The sequence below is a fragment of the Typopeltis vanoorti genome, chromosome 21, assembly GCF_054136105.1.
Source record: "Typopeltis vanoorti isolate ZY-2024b chromosome 21, IOZ_Tvanoo_1.0, whole genome shotgun sequence".
Classification (NCBI taxonomy): domain Eukaryota; kingdom Metazoa; phylum Arthropoda; class Arachnida; order Uropygi; family Thelyphonidae; genus Typopeltis; species Typopeltis vanoorti.
The window spans coordinates 87,614,596-87,638,466 of record NC_143569.1 but is presented as its reverse complement, the minus strand read 5'-3'; the positions used below and the strand labels follow the sequence as shown (position 1 = coordinate 87,638,466).

At 36.4% G+C, this 23,871-nt stretch overlaps 1 protein-coding gene across 4 annotated transcripts in view; it reads right to left on the bottom strand.

Annotated features, from left to right (window-relative positions):
- Positions 1-23,871, bottom strand: part of LOC150095087 (ataxin-3-like) — a 156,510-nt gene that overhangs the window by 15,170 nt on the left and 117,469 nt on the right. Inside the window, exon 7 of one of the 4 annotated variants that reach the window (XM_090411690.1) lies at positions 6,453-6,681. The exons of the other annotated variants lie outside the window; for them this stretch is intronic. Within the exon in view, the coding sequence (XP_090267816.1) occupies positions 6,665-6,681 (17 nt within the window). The 3' untranslated portion in view covers positions 6,453-6,664. Of the gene's footprint in view, positions 1-6,452; positions 6,682-23,871 lie in introns of those variants that run through there. 4 annotated transcript variants of the gene reach the window in all.

Here is a 23,871-nt window from a genome sequence, read left to right as displayed (position 1 = left end):
CACCATCTGGTCCACTGGCTTTTCCTGTTTTACTTGTTCGTATAGCATTCTCTATTTTGCATTTCATGATTGCTGGTCCTTGAATGTTATCTTTTATATTTATAGGCTTCTGTCTAGTATCATTGACACTAGACAGAATAGTATCAGAGACACTATTTGCTTTTTCCTCAGTTTTCCAGAAATTTCGTTGATTTTCTTATACAGATTGAAATTATCATGTTTCTTCTGAGGCAGTTCAATTTCAGTACATAAATTTTTCATCTAATTTTCCTTGGCTTCTTTTATTTATAACAAATATAACATACAGAAAATAATATAACAAAGAAAACAATAACCATCTAGCATTAAATTTCATCACTATATCTTCAGAATCACTTAGTGATTTTTGAAAATATAATAATGAAATTTCTGGGAGTTATTCAAAGGCAATCTAAATGGTTAAGTGGCTTTTTTTTATCATATCCTATATATCCAAATATAGTTATTATATGAAATATAATTATGATTATTATTATTAACATCTGACCTCCACAGAGTTAAAGGACTCATTGCAGAAGGTCCACACTCTCTCTCTCTCATGCAAAAAGATCACTGAACCATGCTTTAAACCCATTCAGAGTTTCCACACTTACCATACTTTCAGACAATGCATTCCATTCACCAACCACTCTCCAATTCCATGCAAAGAACATGCTTCTCACTCCCCTGTTCATATCCTCCATATCCAGCTTCCAGGGATGGCCTCTTGTTCTAGCCTTATCTCCCTCTACTCCATGAAATATCTCCTCACCATTAATCTGGTAACAACCTCTCAACAACTTACATGTCTTAATCACATCTCATCTCCTATCTACAAGGCTCTGCAAGTTGAATTCCCTCAATCTCTCCTTATAGATGATATTCTATAGACCTGACAATGGCTTTTAAACCTTCTCTGGGCCCTCTCCAATACATTCTTATCTCCTTGAAAACCACAAGGCCAAATCTATATACACAATAGTCCATATATGGCCAGATCAAAGCTTTATACAAGGAGACCATAACCTCTTTGATGAAAGTTTATTTTTCACTTGGTTAGACTATAATAAATTTAGTTTAATCCTTTATCCAAGTGTCAGCAAACAAAGTTTGCGCCTGAAAGTATCTTCAGGACTGGGGTAAGGTGGTACAACACCGGGCAACTCATTGCAAAGGTGGAGCAAGCTAACATCACTCCTATCTATATATTTAGAGAAAGATGTTGAAAGTTTATTTTTCGCTTGGTTAGACTATAATAATAATAAGACTTATTATAGTTTAACCAAGTGAAAAATAAACTTTCAACATCTTTCTCTAAATCCAGAGTAATTTAATAAAAAGGTAGCACACCGTTTGGCAACTCCTATAGGTAGAGATGACCTTGCTAATGCTTCTGCCTGGTATCTCCACTTGGGCCTGGCTCTCACTGAAGAGATCTCAATAAAGGTCAAAACTAGTCTGGGTAGTGGCCCTTCCCTTAATGCATAACATTATACATATCCACAAGGAGATGTGTTTTGCATTATGGGAGATACTGAGATAGGAGTGATGTTAGCTTGCTCCACCTTTGCAACGAGTTGCCCGGTGTTGTACTACCTTACCCCAGTCCTGAAAATACTTTCAGGCACAAACTTTGTTTGCTCACACTTGGATAAAGGATTCAACTAAATTTATTATACCATAACCTCTTTGTTTCTGCATGTCAATGTCCTCATTATTTCCATAATCTATTGTGATGTTCTTAAAATTTTAGCAATGTGATCCCTAAACTTCAAATCTATGTCCACCATCACTCCCAGATCTCTCATCTCTTCCATCTCCTTTAAAATATACTATGCATCTCAACCTTGCACTTTGCAACATTAAACTGACAGATCTACTCATCTGCCCAACCAGGTTGTGTGGCATAGTCTATTCAGATCCTCCTGCAAGACCACAACATCTGCATATCCCAAATGTCATTAACATATAAGTTAAACAACAACGGTTCTAAAATAGATCCATGTGGAACTCCACTAGTATCTTCCTCTTTTGGGATATTATCCCTCCATACACAACCTTCTATTTCAATTTAGCTATCAACTTGTTGAGTAGCTAAATTGAAATAGATAGGCATCAGCCTATCAAAGGCCTTAAAAAAAAAAAAAATCCAAGTATGCCACTTGTATATGCATCTCTTTTATCCAGTGAATTTGTCACCTTGTTGTAATACGTACACAGATTGCTAAAGCATAAATTCCCCACCCCTAACAAACCCATGCTGACCATCACATAAAGAATACTGCTATTATCAACCTATTTTGAATCCTAGTCCTCTCCAGCTTCTCTAACCTTAACAACACCGGGCACATATGTTGGCCTATAATTTGTAGCCTAGTCTTACCCCCAATCTATAAAGTGGAACAATTTTTCCAATGTATTACTCCCATTCTTTTGGGACTTGCCTTGTTGCAAGACTCATGTTAAACAGGTGCACCTCTTTAACATGAGTGTTTAACTCAAGGATTCCCTAGAGTATTCCTTAAAGATGCATAGCAATATATTGTCAAGTCCCACTGCCTTATTAACATCAAGTTTACTTACTTCCTCATTCACCATCAGCCCCTCTCCCACTATACTCACTACACTCCAGTTTCTTATGTTGTCCTCAACAAGGATGATATAGCTGATAAATGCTGGCTGAATACTTCAACTATATTCTCTGCATCGGTTACCAATCTGCCAGTGTCATCAACTAGCATCATCCTCTGATAGTCATTTTTGCTTCTACTTCTTGCACATAAAAATAACTCACCTAGGATTTTTCTTAGCTTGATTGGCTAATTTCTTCTCATACTGCAGTGTTGCTGCCTGTACCAAGCAAGTCACCTTCCTGGCATACTCTTTGTGCTCTTCATGCAACTGATTATTTTTTTTTTCTCAGCCTATATATTCCCCACTGTATCTCCCATTGTGAGAGTCAGGTCTACTTCTCCCATGGTGACCCATTCCATCTTGGGAGAGCCTATAAATGAATATATGAAGGTGAAGGACAATCACAAACATCCATGTCCACAGCAGGATTTAAACCTACAGCCATTTGGATGGAAAGCGGATACACTAGCCATAAGGCCAACCAGACTGGCACAACTGATTATTGTCAATGTTCATCTTGTGTTGTCGGCACAACACCTTCCAGATTTCATGCTCCATTTCTTAATTAATCCATTTTACTCATATCTCATTTAGCCTTTTCACCTCTGGAATACATTCAGACACTGCTGCTGCTGTTAAATAACTCTTGATCAATGCCTATGCAGCATCTATATCCTTCCCATTCAACTCCTCTTTCCAAGTTATAGTTTCCAGCTGTTTCCTAAGCTTTCCATAATCATCAGCCTTGTAGTTCCACATATATCCCTTCTTTATAGAAGTTCTCACATGACTGCATACAATCTGGGATATCATTTCATGGTTACTCTCAGCAACCATGAAGTGAGTGTGTAATCTTCCAGTGGAAGATTAGACACTTCACTCACTCACATCCTCTGATGATATAACCAGATCTAAGACTTGCATATTGTCCTAAGATTGTTATTATTTAAGAACTCAAGAAATTCATTCTCCTTAACCCCTGAATATCTCTTGATTCCAATCAATATTAAAGTAATTGAAATCACCCTTCACTTGCTAAGCAAAGTTGCTTATATGTTTCTTTGTCTTCATCCTCCATATTCCCCAGCATGTAGCAACACCCAACCAAATATCTCATTCTATCAATCCCCACTTCAGATCACACTGCTTTAAAACCACTGCCACTTTTATCCTCTTGTATCTCAACCTTGTCGACATAATCCCCCCATATCACAGAAGCACTCTCCTTCCCTTCTTGCTCTTCCTACACCTCATGAAATCCTCATCAAGATATCAATCTCATCCAATCATATTTCACTTATTCCAACTATTTTCAAGCAAATAAACACAATCAACACAACAATTTCATCTCCCTTATATCTGATACTACTGATATTCATAAATAAGCATAACAATTCATTTCTTTGTCTATAACTAGTCCTTTCCATGCTGCCACCCATCTATAACTTTTCCATACTTGCTCCTGTCACTCTTACCCTTTATCTCATACCCTTCCCCGGCTCAACTACCTGGCCCATCCCATTACCCCATTAAACTTGTATTCCTATTCTCACATTCTCATCTCCATTCATAATCATACTGGTCTCACCTGTTCCACTCTCCTGCTCAATTACATCATCTCTGACTTCTGCTGATACTTTGTATCAGCAGAAGTCAGAGATGATGTAAATAAGTCACCACTGATCACGCTTCCTTCCAGCAGCAGCCTTTCCAAATGACTCACTCCAAAACCATTCAAATGCAGTCCACTTACACAGTTCCATTCTTCTCTCAAACTCATCCCACACATTCATAAACTGACTGCACTCCTTTCTCTTCACACATTTTCACTAACATTCCATTCAAAGTCTTTGTGCTCTGCTGCAGCTCATCATTGTCATACCTGGGCAAAACACAAACTACTCTTCCTACCACACTGTTGTCATTCTTCAATAATCGCTTGATATCCATCCTCACATTCTCCCTATGCCCAACCAAATCATTCATTACAACCACAACCATTAACTCTTTTGCACTTTACTTCTCATGTCCAGCACCTCCATAACCCTGTTCATTCTCCCTCCTGGAAAACAGACCTTGTACATCCTCTCATCTGTCGCACCTTTTATAATAGAATTTCCATACAGTGCTGCTTGAGTTCATTTGCTACTTCTTTTTCTCCGTCTTTCATTTTATTCTTTCACACGCTTCTGTTTATATCCACCATAAGTCTAATTTCATTTTGTATATACCTCATCTCATTTCTCATTTCATTCTTCAATTCTTGTATTCCAGCAATTGTTTCTGTCACTGCTTTGTGGGCTAGGCTCACTTCCATTTCTGCTAACTTTTCCTTTTCAATCATTTCTGTATTCACAATCACATTCTCTGCACTCATTCCTTTGGCTATCATTTTCAAGCTTTACACCCATCACTCTGGTATTCTTTACTTCCCCATTCTCATCATCATCAAATTCCTGACATGTACCCTCAAGACATGAAAAACTTACATCATTACTAACTTCTTAAGTACAATTTTCCTCCAAATAAATCTGTTACCTGTCAAGATTCCAACATTATCCAATCTTATATTTCTGTCTTCTAAGGCACCTTTTACTATATCAATCCACCTATATCTTGGTCTTCCTCTGGGTCTTTTTCCTGCCAACCTGGCAGAGACCACTTGTTTTGCTAATCTTTCCTCTCCCATTCTGTTTAAGTGACCATACCAAGTGAGATTAGCTCTGCTAATGCATTCCTGGATGCTGACAATATCAAGTTCTTTCCTAATATCCTCATTTTTAACATGATATTGTCATTGATGCCATCTGTTCATGCCCCTAATCTTTCTCAGGACTCTCATATCTGCTGTCTCTAGTCTTTGGTCAAGTGTTTTACTTCTGACCGAGCTCTCAGATCCATAAGATAAAATTGGTTTGAACACTGTGTTGTATACAACTAATTTAGTGTTTTGACTAATTTCTCTCTTGTTCCATATAAATTTATTCAGTTGACTTCCTAGCATACCAGCTTTGTTGATTCTGTTGTCTATTTCCATATTTAATTTATTATGTTACCTAAAAATTGTGCCTAGGTAGCTGAAATGTTTTACTTGTTCTATAGGTTCTCCATTCACAATGGAGTTGATATTTTCAATGCTTCTACATATTTTCATCATCTTTGTCTTGTTATTGCTGACTTCAACATCAAATCTATTACAACAGTTATTCAATTTAGTTGGGGAATCTTGCAGACTTGTACCAGATTTATTTAAAAGTACAACATCATCTGCATAAAGCAAAGAGCTGAGATTAACATCTCCAATTTTGATATCATTCTCAACTTCCATAAATATATCACACTTTCTGCAGACCCTTACTCTCTCACTTCTCCTATTTAATCTCACAACAAACACATCAGTCACATCGATCCACACATACTTATTACACTCAACGAATTATCTTAGTAAACTAAACACTGCTCAACACATTAGATTTTTGCATGGTGCATCTGATTGTTCTAGTTCTTACTGCATTCAAATATTTGCCTTCATTAACTGTTATATGTAAAATTTGCTACAAAACCTATTAACAACCTCAATAATTAATACACATTCAGTCCCTGTATCACTAATTAAATACATTTTAGTGAAATGGATACAATTCATCATCATTCCAAAAAATAAACAAATAACAATAGTCGGTAGCAATTCTATGGACTGTTCTTTATTATTCATATCTGATCTTTACTGTACACATAAAGTAAGAATTACAGTAAGAGCAATGAAGATAACTGTATGTATGATGTTAACTTATTTTTGCATGTATTAATGGAGAATTTCCATTTCCTTCTACTGGTACAAATACTGTTATCTTTTCCTTTTAGGAAGATCATGTCAAGTCCAATTTTTCTTCTAGACCACCAAACATGTACATAGAAAACAAATAATCTGAATGAAAAAAAAAAAAAAAACCCTCCAATATCAGCAAGAATCATCACATGTCAAAACCACAAAATAGTACCCCCCAAAACTTCAGTTGAGGAAGAAATCTGGAAGAAAAGGAAAGGAATCTTTTTTAATTCAATTTGTAATCTTACATAATATAAAGAATGCTAATATTTTTCATTGTATTAAGGCTGAACCAAAGAAGAGAGGTAATTCCAAAGACTAAGAAAGAAATATGGCAGCAGTGCATAAACAATACTGTACGCTGAAAGCGGATTATGAACGTGCTCAGTCTTCAAAATTTAGAAGTATGGGATCACTCAGTGTTTCAAGTATCAAGCAGATGTACATTAGCGATAACAAAAGAGGAGAAACAACACATGACGATCAAATTCAGTCAGTTTGAGGTTACATTAATGTCATATCCAACCAAATCCACTACATAAAGATTCAAAAATTTATCTAAGATATTTTGATTGTGACATGCCAATTTTGAAATCATTTCAAAATTTATACATAAATGCATGCCTCATGGTCAGAAACATGAATCTAAACCTGTGAAAGATGGTGAATACAAGGAAGTTTCTTCACTAATTTAACACAGGATTTAAAGTGCCAAAATTAGACATATGCAAAACAAGCGATACTAAATACTGCCAAAATAAAAATAATTAAGATGAACAGATGTTTTCATCTACCATTTGGTAGATGGGCATACTGATGTCCTCTTGATTGATGAAAACATAAAAAAATTATTAGAGAGAAAGAAAAAAGTACTTTGGAATGATAAATGCAGTATGCTCTACCAAAACTTACTTTGAGCACAGCTTTCTATAGTAGAATACTGTGTTAATAATTTTGATCTTTAAGACAGATATAGGAATATGGATGTGTGTGGAGCAAAGACACGCCAAAGTAGGAAGTGACTATGTCCTGTTAGCAGAGGAACTGATCATCTACTCTGACAAAATAAATTTTTGTCCACTGAACATCAGTTTTTAATGAGTGGCACCTCAGAAACCTGAGCTTCTGCTGAAACTAAATGGAACAAGCCATCCATTATTTATGCCAGCGTTTTCAAAATGGTGGGTCACCTAAAAAAACTCTCGGGTGTTTCGTTTTTTGGGTTTTCTTTTTTTCACGAAAACTCTAAAATACAAGTAAATAACGTTTAATCAGGACTAATGAATAAATAATTTAATTAACAGAGACGAAAAATGCACTCCGTCCACGTCGCCATTTCACAGTCTCTTTGTTCGCGGTAAAGTAGTTCGACTAATGGTGAGGCTGCGTGGCAGCAACCAAGCCACCAGCCGAATCATTTGGCGGTCTGGTGTTTGTTTTACTCGCCCGCCATGTACTCACTCTGCTTGTTCAGTTTGAGTTAAGCATCGAGAGAGAGCGTATTTTTTTGTATTTACTGATTATGTGTACCTTGCCTGGTGGGGTTCGGCTGAACAACTGTAATTATTATAATTGTTTCTAAATAATTTATTTCATTCTTTCTTCATCTCACTTGCCATTATCCATTTAATGATGGATAAATGGGTAATAAAACAATAAACAAACAATGTGCCGGTTACAAACTCTTCGTTTACCACCAAATGAACAATGAGCGACGTGCAGCCGGGCACGATTTCTGAGAACAGCACTAACAAATGGCCGCACGATGTGTTGTCTGCTACTCTTATAAGTGTGAAACAGGTTTTCCAACACTGGTTTGTCTAAAAAATAAATATAGAAACCGATTGGAAGTCGAACCGGATTTAAGAATAAAGTTATCATCTTTTCCTTCAAACCTGAAGTTTCTAGTTAACAAACAATAGAATCACACTTCTCATTAATTTATTATTTGGCTTTAGTTTAATTTCTTTATATTTTTGTAAGAGTAAATGCCTCTTTATTATAATAATAATAAATGAAAACTCTATGAACATTCAAATCTGTTTTTTTTTTACCTACTGGGCATAAAAATTTTAGTGGGGTCACGAAGATGAAGTATTAAAATAACCTGGGCATGGAAAAAAAAGTTTGGGAAACCTCGATTTATGCAATGAAAACTTCCTTCACATATAAACTCTTCTGCAAGAACAGATGAAAAGAATGAAGATGAGAGAGGTCATTTAAAGTTCTCATCAATCACTATGCTTAAAATTGGAATAGTTAAAGCAACAGTCTGGAGTATTGCAAGTTATGGAAGTGAGTCATGGACACTCAAAAAGAGAGATATGGAAAGAATTAATGCATTGGAAATGCATTAATTCTTTCCATATCTCTCTTTTTATAGAAGGATGGAAAAGATTAGCTATATAGAGAGAATATCAAATCAAGAAGTTTTAAGAAGAGTTGGGATGGAAAGAACACTGCTTAAAAACATGCAAAGAAAGACCAGATTTGCAGGACATCTGACAAGAACTACATTACAAGGGAAAGTTGAAGGGAAGAAGTGGAAGGCCAACCAAAGAGTGGTTTAATGACATCGTGGAATGACTAGTTTAAGAATGACGGAAGCAACAGACTGAGAGAAATGGAGAAGGGCTGCTCATCTGCTGCAACCCTCTTTTTAGAGGATGCTACCGGACGACGACGACAGCCCTCTTCTGAACAGCATCAAAAAAAAAAAAAAAACTTAAGAGAGGTGCACTACCCTAAATGTTCAGGTTGTATTCTAAAGTTGAGTGGATTTGAAATTTATAGTGTTAGCAGTTTTACCCCAAATCCCAAGGTAGTATTCAGGTGAAAAGTGTAACTTGAAGAGATAAAATGATATAACTGAGATGTAAGAACCCAAGAAGAGAAATCTGGATATCAGGTTTTATCAAAAAGTAAAGGAAACACTTCACAATGTTATCTTCATCCCACTGAAGAATAAGAAAATCAGAATTCAGGACATGTTATGGAAGATCTTGAGGATTATGATTCAAAGCAATGAAGAATTAATTTAAAGTGAATGAGAGAAGATCACATATGTACGGAAGAGAGGGTGAAAGTGCAGAGCTCAGAGGCTTGCACTGGTGAGAAAATCCAAAGAGAGGAAGCCATCTACCATGACTTGTAGTGAGCAGCCAGACTATAGGAGGGTAATTTACCCTCCTATAGTCTAATGAACCAAGAAAGTCTCTGTTCCAGACCCAATTAAATGCCATAGAAATTGTCGAGAGCAACCACAAGTTTCTCTGAACAATTGCATGCAGAGTCCAAAGGTGGTTGGTGCAGGCTAGGACAGCTGTGGATTGCAAAATCCTAAGTTGGCTGTGGACCTACACTGTGGTTTTTGAGAGAAATGAATTCAGAGCAACTGGATGATAATTTGTTGGCTGACTTTTATAGATACATATTTGATGCAATGGATTTACTCAGCTATAAGACATGATTAAAGAAATTTAATGAGAGGAAGCCGAGAGATACCAAAATAGAAAAAGCTATTTATTATTTGAATATGCAACTACTTTTGTCTTCTTAGAAGACTTTTTTGGGTGCACAACATGAAAAGAGAAATACAAAAATATACATTACAAGAGAACAACAACTATAAATTAACTTGTAAATGTACTGCTGACATTTAAAAGTGTTCTGGATGCCATAGCACTGTTGTGCACGTTCACATGGGCATGATCTCGTGTATGCCAAAGCTGGATAGCTGAAGAGTGACAATCAGATAGGTTATAGCTAAAGTTAGTATTAAGATGGACTGGAATGAGGACAATTTCTGTTGATCTACAATTGTTCTCTCCAGTTTATCATGGCATCTAATAATGTTTTCTGATTTGTTCTAGGTCACTGGATGAATCACAGCCAGAAGTATCCAAGAGTTTAGAGTCTTTGGTGTAACTGCAACATGCCTATTTTGATCAGACAGTTCTGCTATATCCACTGAGTTGTGTATGGAAGAGAACATGTGACAGACATTGTGTATGGCAGAACTAGAGCCAGAACACTAACTAATCACGTTCTTAATTCTGCTCACCCTAACGAAGATTCTGTCGTTCATCCAGTTATCTGGAACAAATCAAAAAACTAATCAGAATCCACATTATAGATGCTACAATGAACTGGAGAGAACTTCTGCTCAATCCAAGGACACATGCTAAACAATTTATGTACTAAAAATGTCTTCTGGTCTTAATGACACGTCTCTAGTTGGACTCAAACTATGTGCTCCAGAGCTAATCAAAAGAATTAATCAAATGTTCTGATATCATCTCAACAATCTTTTATACTCAGCTGCCACTTATTCTAATGCATGCAAGCAAGCAGATATTCAACCTATTCCAAAAACAGAGAGATAAAAGTCTGCTGTAACACCGCTATCCTAAGTGCCATCATCTCAAGCTTCTCCAAAACAATTGAGAAAATCACCAATAGTCAACTTCTTCATTACTTTTTTTTTTTTTTTTTAAATATTACTCCTACACACACACACATGAGAGGAAGCAGGGCCTATAGCAATTGAACACTGTGTGTGGAACAGGGGTCATGAGCAGAAGAGATCATTATCATCTCCTTAAACAGCTGGAAATCACAGTCCTTTGATGCTTGATGGAGGAGGTTGTTCCACAGAACTGAGGTGGATATAATGAAAGATGACTGGGTGTAACAGTTTCAGTGAATGTCAGTTTGACGGTAAAGAGATGCTGAGCAACCATTACTCGAATTCCTGTAGATCTAGCAGTAAGGAGAGGCATAATGGAAGCTAATTCTGCTGAACAGAAGCCATGGGAAGATGTGTAGAAAAGACACGATGTGGAACCAATCTTCTATGAGAAAGTGGCTCGAGAGTGTAAGAGATGTGTCATTAATGAACTGAACCACCCTTTTCTGAAGAGCATCAAGAATTTTTAGGAAGGTCTTAGGTGAACCATCCTAAACATGAGAATATTCTAAGGTTGGCCAGATTTGAAATTTATGTTAAGTCAGAAGAGAAGCACTATATTGAATGGAAAGAGATGCCAAGATTTTCCGAAACTGAGGAAGCTACAGAAGTCATATGATTATGCCAAGAAAACTTGGGAGTAAGAGTCAGTCTCAAAAAAGAGATCTGGTCTAAACTGTTGAGCTGAGCATTATCAAAATTAAGAGAAGATCTGAGGCCTTTTTCACAAGAAAACAAGCAAAACTGTTTTGGAAGCATTTAAGTGATTACATTGTTTTTCATTACAATCAAGAATACTGCAGAGTTCAGTGTTCAGGGACACTTATTACATTAATCTTGAAGCTTGAGATATTTGTATGCAAGGCTTGCATACAAATAAGTACGATTAGTGGAGAGTGCTATCATCAGCAAAACTATGAATAGAGTTTGCAGTCACGAGAGAAAACTGGCAATCCAATTAATTACACAAGGATGAAGGCAGTCCATATGATGGTAATTTTTTTAGAGGCCCTCAATTCCAGACCCTATCAAAAGCTTTGGAGATGTCAAGTGCAATGGCATAGGTTTCTCCAAATCCTTCCACAGCACAGGTTAAGATGTGGGTGATTTGACCAGGAGATCTGTGGATCTAGATAGGTGAGATCCATATTGGTAGACACTAATCAGATGGCAGTTTTCCAAGTATGGAAGAAGTTAACCTTCCTCATTATTTATGATAAAGCTGAGGTAAGAGCAATGGGTCGATAGCTTGATGGTACAGTTATTATCTTTTGTGGGAATTGGCTGTATATGGGCTAGCTTCCATGCTATAGGGTGAATGTCAGCTGAGTACAATATAATGTATATATGATAAAGAACAGGTGGAGTTCCATCTGAACCAACTGCTTTTTGGTATCCAGGTTTTTCAAGATTCTTCTGATGCTTTTCTGGTGAGTTACTAACTTGATGTAAATTCTAAATCTGTGTCTCTCAAGAATATTGTTTGCATGTTTAGGGTGGTGCACCTAAAAACATGCTAAATATTATCAATGCTGGCTGGTGGAAAGCAATTCAGTTTAGAAGATTCCAATCTCAATGACTCACTTCAACCTCTATCCCACAGATGTACTGTTTCAGCTCTGTCTATGGACACTGCTCCAATGAACTGACAACCATCATTCCTACATTTTCTACTTGGCCTGTAAAAACAATATCAGCAGCTGCCCAATCACTTCTCAGAAGAGCTGCAAACACACCGAAGTTGCTTTCCCTCTTCCTCTTTATTCCACCTATCTCTGTCCTTTGGAACAGCCCTTCTTATAAAGTCTTTTCCTTTCACCAACTACAACCTGCAACTCTTCAAGAAAAATGCCAATAGAGTTCTTCTTTCTCAAAAACTCTTATCTGTTCCCACAAGTAGTCACTGATGTACTACAGGTTATTCTACTGCTCATGCACAGAATAATAAAAAAAAAAAAAAAAAGAGATCTATATCTGAGCTTTGAAGATTTGGAAAAGGCATACAACAAGACAGCAACAGAAAAGCTTTTCAAAATACAATTATTATTATTACACCCTCCATGGAGTTGGCAGACTCACCGTGGGAGGTCCATTCAACTGACAACATGTCTATCATACTGAATCTTAAAATCCTAACACTCCCTGCATTAACAACATAACAACATATTCTGGTAACACATTCCATTTACTGACAATTCTCCATGTAAAATATCTACTCCTTACACCCATCTTCACCACACTTTTACATAACTTCCAGGGATGACCTCTGGTTCTTCCCCTCTCACTTTCTACTCTTTTTATAATCCTCGCTGGATTAATCTAATAAAATCTCTTCACTAACTTAAATGTTCCTATTATATCACTTTTCCCCCTATCCATTAAACCCTGCGATCCACATTTCTTCAACCTCTGTCCATAGCCAGCATTCCAGAGTCCTGATATTATCTTAGTTACTCTTCTCTACACATTCTCCAATGTTTCCATATTACATTGAAAACTAGGTGACCAAATCTGAGCACAATAATGCAAGTGATGTCTGACCAGTGCTTTATACAGTGGCACAACTACCTCCTTATCACTACATGTTAGAGTACTTTGTATCACGGTAGCACTACGATGTGCAGTCTTTACAATATGCACTCTAAACTTCAGTCTGCTGTGTCAACCATCACTCCCAAATCTAGAATCTCATTCAATTCCTTCAGTACAGTACTGAACTTCGACCCCCCCCCCTTCAGTACATATTCTATGAAATATGCCATTCGACAGCATGCACATTAATAGAAAAGCACGTGTAGAGTCCATGCCATTACATTTAGCTGTAGCAATGGTGTGTTGATGTTAGAAGAAAAGACGTTTATTGTTGGGCATTATTTTCATTCATATGGAGTTGGTAGAGCAATGGTCTATGCCTAAGACATGTTTATGAGCAGTTTGTTCATTGTTTCTGTAAGCATGTCCCAAGCAATAGTGTCACAATTGCATTAATTGAGAGGTTCTGACGTACCAGGAGTGTTCTGCAGCAATGCAAAGAGCATTTGGGGAGCCCACAATCTGTTAACACAAATGAGTCATGGGCGTGTGCTGAAGCAAGTATTACAGTCTCCAAAACACAGTCAATGCTGAACAGCAGTAAAACTTGGGATACTGAGGCAATCATTACAGAGAATCCTTAAGGAGTTGGGTGCCTTTTTGTACCAATCAGGTGGGTCAGTGTTTAACAGTAATGAATACTGTGCATAAGTGCTGGCTAATATCTATGAAGATCTGTCCTTCCTCCATAATGTCTGGTTCTTGGGTGAAGCATATTTCCATCTAAGCAGTCATCTAAACAAAGAAACCAACAATTTCTTGGTATCTCGAGAAATGAATTTGCCCAAGAGAAACAAACCTCTTCACAGCAAGAAGGTCATCGCATGGAGTGTGGTTTCTGGTCATGGCATAATTAGACCCTATTTCATTGAAAAGGGTGGTGTAACCATGACCTCGAATAGCGAATGCTACATCAAGAATGTGTTGGTTCCATTCACTCAGGATTTGCATAGGATGTGTCATGCAAAAAACATTCCATTTCGTGCATAGGTATTCCAACAGGACAGAGCAACTGGTCACAAATCACATGGTTCTAGAGCCAATTTATCAGAACACTTTCCTGGGAGGTTCATATCAAGGTTCAGAGAATACCTGTACCCTTCATGTTCTCCTGATCTCACATCATTTGATGCCGTTTTCATTTGGGGTATGTTGAAGGAATGGTATTCCACCATGACCCACCTTCAAACCTTGATGAACTAAGGGATAAAATTACATGATATGTCCAACCCTTGTTCTCCAAGATGATAGAGAACCTTTGCATGTGCTATGAAATCTGTCTTGAAAGACAAGGTGCCCGTTTTGGGCACATAATCTACTGTTGTTAATGCTTTATTTGACCAAGATTCTACCAATAGTTACGGATGTACGTATCATCATGTGTAAACATATATTTCTTTGTTAATAAGCCCATTTACTCCATAACATATATCATTGTAGTTATTCAGTACTGTTTTTTTTGTACCATACTGTATTTCTGCACTCCAAAATGCAACAGGTTGCACTTATTAATATTAAAACTACAATCCCATTTGTTTGTCCAAGATAAAATTCTATTCAAATCTTCCCGAAGGGAATTAATATCAGCAGTGCTACTTATAATTCTTCCCAACTTTGCATTATCTGCACACAACTGAAGATGCCCAGTTAGCTAACATGATATATCATTTACAAACAAAATAAACAGCAGGGGTCCAAGAACAGAATCTTGACACATGCCACTGGTTACCCTCCTTTTTTGACACTGCTCCATCATACTCAACTTGCATCGTTCAGAGGGCTAATCCATCTAACAATATACTATCTATTCCCATCATCTGTAGCTTGTACACCAACTTATCATGTGGTCAACTAATCTATCACGCGTTTTCATGCATGCCACAGGAGGATAAAGATTAGACATATAGATTTTAGGAGTCTAAGTCAGTCTGGTGCATTCCTTGCAAACTCCAAGAATATCACTGTATAGGATTTTCCCTATACAGTGATATCTACCACACTTGTACCGTGTCATAAAATGCAACTAAATTGCTAAACAAGACGATCGTTTTACAAATCCATGCTGACCATCATAAAGAATACTATGTCTATCAACCCAAACTTGTATTCTATTCCTAACAAATCTCTCCAACACACCATGACTACAACTACAGTTATACAGACTGATCTATAATTGGAAAGTTCTGTCATGGAACCATACTTGTGGAGTGGTATTATTTTGTCTTCTTTCTGCTCCTTACAAACCTCACCCACTTAAATAACAAGGTCAGGGCATAGCTAACTGTTGTACACATTCCTTAAGAATATGTGGCAATATGTCATCTATTCCCACAGCCTTATTAACATCTAATACAATCAACACCTGATACACCTCTCATTCTTTCACTTCCAATTCTCCCAACACACTGGTGCCCAAAAAGCTAAGGGCAAACTACATTTTTACCTGTATATGAAAAAAAATGTTCATGACTACAGCCAAATGTGGGCATAAATTTATTGCTAGCATACTAATAAATTATATTACACAAAAAATATGTTATAAATTTCATACAATTAAATTGCAGTAGGTTTGTGGCAAAAGTTACAAATTTGCTAAGAACATAATTAAGGAATTAATGTATGTTTACAGAAAACTATGTGGAAGACATTTCGGTATGGAATACGTCCACTCCAAAACTGCGATACCACTCCCACAACATCATACCATGCTTAGCACCAAGTGATTCAAGAGTTGTTAAGGCAAACTGGCCCACTTCCTCCTCCTTCAGAGCAAGGATAAGGGCTTGTTTTCTAGAGGGAATTTTGAGAAGCAATGCATCTCCCCTATTGCATCCCAAATGTGTTGTATGGGGTTGAGATCTGGGGAACGTGCTGGCCACTCGATTCGATTAATAACCTTGGTCTCCAGAAGCATCTCCACTGCTTGTGTATGATGTGGTGTGACATTGTCATCCATAAAAATGAATTCTTTGCCTATAGCACCATGGAACAATTGAACATGATGTTGAAGAACTTGGTTGCAATATCGTTCAACAACAATAATCCCTTTTTCCAGCACTCGCTCGGTGCATTCATTAAGCATAATACCTCCCCAGACCATGACCTCAGCACTGCTGTATCTATCCTTTTTCAAGAACATTTTCACGATGGTGACACTTTCATGTCAGTTCAAGTGTCATCTAGAATCAGAGAAAATACTAAAACAACTCATCTATAGAGAGTACATTAGCCCATTGGTGTCTTGTACAATTTTTATGGAATGACACCACTGAAAACATGCTCTACAATGAGCTGTAGATAAAGGGACGCAGACTACAGGCTTCTGTTACAATCATCTTGCCATAATTTGTCAAGATATCAGTGTACTTGTGCTTGAATGGAGCTTCTTGAAAGCTGACCTACCATAGTGCACCAGTTAAGTTTTGCTGTTATGACCAAAAATTTGTCTTCATGTTCTGTGGTCGAGTGAGGGCAATGTCTTAACAAATGTCTGGAACACATTCCATTGGTATGAAACACTACCCAGAGCCTGGATACAATGTTATGTGAGATTCCAAACTCTTTGCCAATATCAGTAATTCTGCAGCATTCTTCAAGCTTTCCAATAAGTCTTCCTTGCATGAAATCATTTAGATGGATGTCCTTGAGACATTACAAGACATCCAAGTTTGCAACTTTATTCCTTCAGGAAAAGAGCTTCCTTCAAACACAATTCACTTAGCACAGCCTTTTGCCTTTTATCCTGTTGAGCAATACCAGTGACCCCTTTGTGTGCAATTCAAATGAATGTGTACCCAGTTTCTACTCAAAATAGTCAGTTATACAAATTGCCAAAGTTGATTCATCTGAGTTTGTGGTTGTAATCTTCAGAAATAATGTTTGTCCTTAGGCTTAGGACAGTGTACTGGCCTCTCTTCTATATATTGCACGGCATCATTTATACCAGTATAGTACAGGGTTTCTCAAACTGTGTTCCACAGAAGGTGAATAGGTGTTCCACGAGAAGTTCTGGAATTTGTCATTTTAGTTTTCTAAGCATTTTTCATGAATAAATATTTTATAGTAGAAATATTCTGAGGAGAATAATATTCGTGAATATGTCGAAAAGCTCAGACCCAGAACGCCTAATAACATCTGTGTATCGTTAATTTTCACACATCGAAACCTTTCGACATTTGGGAAAGGGAGTACTGCTGTTTATGAAGGGTCATAAAAATTGCCTGCAAGCGGATTATAGAATTCTGTTCTCAAAACTGAAGGAAATGACATCTGTGTAGCAAATGTCAGTGACCAAGCGACATATTTTTAAACATGGAAATACTCATGAATTATCGTTAATTTTCACACATCAAAATCTTTCAACAATCGGGAAAGAGAATACTGCCGTTTATGACTGATCATAAAAATTGCCTGCAAGCTGATTACAACAATGGGCGGCGTGTTCTCAAAACTGAACGAAATAACATCTGTGTTGCAAATGTCAGTGACCAATCAGCAAGGAAGTATAAAGAGAATTTTTCCACTGAAATTGAAGATCAAGGTAGTCTGTATCTGGTTCTCAGATCTAGTAATACTGAATACTTTCTTCGCAAGTTCGTATTACAGTGTGTAAGTGCTTGTTCTGAAACTGGAGTGCCGTGATTTTTTTTTAAAAAAAATCACGGCACTCCAGTTTCAGAATACAGGAATACAGATTTAAATTCTAATTTCAGGAATACAGATTTAAATTCTAATATGAATAAGAGACAAGGCACTTTGTTTAATTTTGATATCAAGAAATCTCTTATTGAAGGTGTTTGTAACGAAAAAGATAGTGCGTCCTCCACCCCAAGCCTACATAGATCTCCAGGATGTACAAAAGGAGAGGAAAACTACCAGCACAAAGGAGAAAAAGTCTGTATTCACTCGTAAGGACTTATATTATAAATATATTTGGTGATCAGAATAGGATATGTCAATGAAAATCAGCACAAATTAATGTAATGATGGTTTATTGATGCTTTAATTAAATCAATTAAATTAATTAAAACATCAATTAAATTAAACTTTAATTGATGTTTAATTAATTAGTATTTAATAATTAATTATCAATTATTAATTAATAAAATCAGCTAAATTACCAATTAATTACTAAATAATACATTACAAAATAACTAAGGTGTTTCGTGAAAATTTCAGGATTTGTGAAGTGTTCCGTGGTAGAAAAAGTTCGAGAAACCCTGGCATAGTATATGCTAATAAAGTGCTCATTCAATAATTTCCACTATATCCTCTGCTGCCATGACTATCCACTAGTGTGTCAACTAGCCATAATTATTCTTCTTGTTTGCCATATAGTGCAAGAATTCCCTGGAATTAACCTTGACCTGACCAGCCAAATTCCCTCTCATACTGCATCTTTTCTTTCTTTATCACTTGTCACCTTCTTGGCCTGCACTTTATACTCTTCATGGATCTGATCATAACGTCTTATACCTCATCCTCCATGGCATTTTCTTTTCCAACACAGCTTGCTTGATTCCACCATTCAGCCATTTCACACTTACTCTAGTCAGTTAACCTTTGGTATGCAGTTATACATTACTCGTGTTAGATACTGCCTTAAGAATTTACACATGCACCGTCAACATTTTTTCTGCACATCTATTCAACACATTAATGCTAGTTGATTACAGCACTTCCCATAATCACCCACTTTATATTTCAACATATATCTGTTTTTGGCAGTAACCATTACTTATTTCACCACTTCCCAGACAAGTACCTCATTCACTTAGTACAGCGTTTCACCAACTGGTGGCAATATCAATAGCTGATTAACAACCACATCTTGTGACGTTGTCACTAAATCTAAAACACTAATGCCTCTAGTTGCTTCAGTCACATGCTGCTTAAGATACTTATCCCTCAGAAATTCAACAAACTCACTCTCCTTTTTCCCATACATTATCCCCTCCTTCCATTGTATATTCCTGTAATTAAAGTCTCCCACCAGGATCACCTTCTTTTTACACGACCAACCAATTTGCTAAACATTTTGCAATCAGTATTCTCTACATTCCCTGGCTTATTTACAGCATCCTAGATACACCAGCCTATTAATTTCAACTTTACACCACACAGATTCAAATTCTATTTATGTACTATCAAATTCCACACTCTGTGGACAGAATTAACAGCAATCCTTCTCCTCCTTTCACCTTTCTATCCTTCCGTAAAATTCTATACCAATTATCTTCATACATACTGACTCAATCAATGCAACAAACTCAGCTCTCTTATTTTAAATACTTCTTACATTTGTACATAAACATAATAATCCCTGTGTCTTTGAGGCCATTCTACCACCACCAACATTCTCTATTCTACATACTATATCACCCCTCTCTTAGGGCTGACCACTTCTGTTTCCTTGATACTGACTCTGATTTCCATTCATACTCATCTCATCATTATGCATTTCATCACCTTGTGCTGTAATGAGGTTGACCACATCTTCAACCTCATATCCAGATTCCACCTGTTGTACAACCTGTTTAATTGTGAAATCCTGCTTTACAAATACCTTTAGATCATTAGTCTCTTGATTGTGTGCCTTCTCAGCAAATGACAACCTTTCTAAATGCCCAACACCAAATCCATTTAAATGCAATCCATCAACTTTAAACCATTCCAACTTTCCTTCAAATTCACTGCAAAGATTCACAAACTGAACCCCTTTTGTTTCAAACAGCTCAGCTGTCTAGCTATTCATCATCTCTGCTTTCCTTCTGAATTCGCTATTATCATATCTGGGCAACACACTAACATCTTTTCCAACAAGATATTAGCTTATACCTGCTGTAAAGACTTCTTTAAGTCTCTATCAACATTATTTTTTTCACCAATTAAGTCATTTGTGCCCACAACTACCACTAATTCCGATGCCTGCTCTTACCTTCTCTGCAAAGCATCAGTTATTTGTTTCATTGTTCTACAAGGAAAGCATGATTTAGGTACTTTATTAATCACGACACTTCCAATGATTGAGTCCCCATACAATGCCATACAATTATTCTTTGACTCTTTCTTCATAACACTAACTTTCTCATTCACATCAGCCTATCTCTTCTTTGGGTATTTAATCTCATCTTCTAGATGCCTCATTTCACTTTTCATTTTTTAAAATTCTTGCTTGCCTAAATTCTTCAACTACGGTCCCAACTCTAGCTTCCACATCTAGTTGCTCTAACTTCACAATACTTTTCACATATATCGATGTTTTCATTCTTTTTGTTCACTTTAACAGTCCACAAATCTTTCATATTTTTCGCAACACATCCACTGGGAAAAATCCAAGGCAAAACCTTGATATTCGCACTAAAGCTTTCAATGCCACCGATGTGCACTTCCTTACTGATGCCATTTTCAGAAGTAGAAGGAAGTGGGGTTTACTTGAAGGAAAAGGTGAATATGAACAAGCCCCAGACAGTCTAACAACTGAAGGAGAACATTCGTCAAAAATTAGAGTGCTGCAGCTAGAAATATTTCATGACAGATAGCTGATTGTTGTGAAACATGCCACAGAAAGGATCCCATCTTTGTGAAGCCGAAAATGAAAGGCATTTAAGTGAGGTAGTTTTTCACATAAAATCTCCAGGTTCTGTATCTGATTATAAAATAATCAAATACAGATATTCAAGATAATCATATTCCACTGCTGGAATGGCCAGGGAATAGCCCAGACCTTAACCCAATCGAAAATCTATGGAGCCAACTAAAGAAACTTGTTAGTCAGAAGCAACCCACCAATAAAACCCAATCAATAGAAGCAATAATTTAATCTTGGTTTCACATTATAACAGCTGCAGAACTAAAAAACTTGGTTCACTCCATAGAAGGCGTTGTAAGGCTGTAAGTAACGCTAAAGGTTATCCAACTAAGTATTAACTCACATTGTGAGAATTTTTGTATATCTCATTTTTTCTATGTGTTTCACTTTTCTTCTTTATAACTGCTGTTCTAATAAAAAATCCTTTATAAAAGTTATTGCATTACATTCTTGATTAAATTATCTTTCCATTGATATATAATTTTATGGTATTACAGCAAAAAAAAGTGATGTTATGAGCCATCAAACCTCAAAAATACACTTTTTCCAAAATGCTTCCACAATTTTGGCCACTAGTGTATATGTATATTTATATCAACTATAGCATTAAATATGCATATTTAATGCTATAGTTCACATCAGTGTGTTGTTCAAATTTAATTTTTTTAAATTTGAACAACAATTTCTCATTATGAAATGTGCTCACATTAAGCTATTTGAAACTGCTGCCATTAATGAAGTTTATCTTCATGTTTAGCACTGAATAGTATAGTTAATTCTTTTCTTTCCTGATCAGTAGTGCCTGAATAATTTGGTATTAATAATATTTATAAGCATCACACCTGTTTCTGTATTCTCAATGTAAGAGGTTTTATTAGATAACCTTTCACTGTTTTCTCTGTTCCCTGATAAAAGTGGCAGGGGAAATGTCATGTTTAACCAATGCACCATTACTTTTAATCATGTTGCACCTCATATTCGTGTGTGTGTGTGTGGTTTAAGCAATATAGAATATAATTTTTCTTGGCTAGGTCCTAAACTGCCTTCTTTATTCAGTATTCAAAAAACTAGTATTCATGCATGCTACAGGAGGATAAGGATTAGACATATGGATTTTAGGAGTTTAAGTCAGTCTGGTGCATTCCTTGCAAGCTATGTAGAAATCTCCAGTTACCTAGCTTTAACTGAATTTTCAACCAAGAAATTGCTTAAAATTTTGGTCCAAGTGTCTTGGTCAACCTTCTCCTATTTCTTATGATCTGCTAACATAATGACAACTAATGTGAAGATATACTGAATAAATGAAATGGATCAAAGAACTTCCATATGTTTATTTTAGGCAGTATTACTTTTTGGCATGGCATGAAGGGCCCCATCTTCTGGTGAGGTTAGTTACCTAAGTTACAATGAGTAAGATTAAACAAAATATTTAAAATTAAGCATAATACTAGGGCACAAGATGCGAATCACCTGACACTTGCAGGCAGTGAAATGGATCTATATTGCCATTAGAGCTGGACTGGTTAATAGTGCTTGTGGTAGGTTTTCCACTTGGTTACAGTGTATATTATATTTGACAAGAAATTATATTCTTGTTTTAATTCTATCCTGGCCAGGTTGGCAAAGTGGTTAGTATATCCGCTTCCCAACCAATAGGTTGTGGGTTTGAATTTTACTGTAGTCACGGATGTTTGTGATTCTCTTTAGGTGGAAGATGAATTTCATTGACCAGCGTGAGACCACTGCCCCACTTATTGGAGGTCTGAAGTGCCTTGAAAAAGTTCCATGTTTGGTATCTAGAGCAGGGTTTCTGGACTATGTTAAAAAAAAAAAATCTTAATTTTTTTTTTTTTTTTAACATAGTCCCATATTTGTATGAAATGTACTTGGGGTTTGCAAATCTGTATGGATCCAATTATGAAAGGAAGTAGCATAAACTGATATAAGAATCAGCAATATCAAATTTAGTTCTTCGCTTTATGTAGATGTGCATCTAAACAAATCTAGTACAAGTCTCCAGGATGTGTTAACTAAACTGAATAATAGCTGAAACAAACTAAGCAATAAGAACCAAAATTATGAAAATAGGTAAGCGCATGGAAAATTTTAACTGCATCCTCAATAGAGAACTTAGAGAAAACTATTTCAACTATCCAGGGACAATTTTTTAGTGAAGATGGTAATTTAAATTTGGAAAGAGACAACAGAATAAGCAAAACAAGCTGGTATAGTAAGGGAGCAGTTGAATGAATTTATAGTAAATGAGAGGAATTAGCCTAGACATTCAACTAGTAGTATACAAGAGTGCTGAAACCAATTCTAGCTTATGGATCATGGATCAGAGAGCTGGGTTAGAAATAAAACAGTTGATCAAAGACTGGAGACCACAGACAATAGAGTTCTTGTAGATAACTGCAGACATTAGAGTTGTGGGGGAAATAAATAAGGAAGTGAACAGATGGAATCAATAGCAGATTCATATCAGGAAAGGAACTGAGATATTAGAAAGGAGCTTAACATTGTTAGCACTCAAGAATGTGTGTGTGCGCAAAGGTAATTGGGTGGTATGGTCACTTAAACAGAATGGGATAGAAAAGGTTAGCAAAACAGATGTTTGATGCCAAGATGGCATGAAATATTTGATGGCATCAAAAGATGTGTATCCCACATTAGTTATTGTACTAAACTATGGAGTATAAATAACAAAGAGTGAACTAACAATTTTTTTTTTCCACTTTC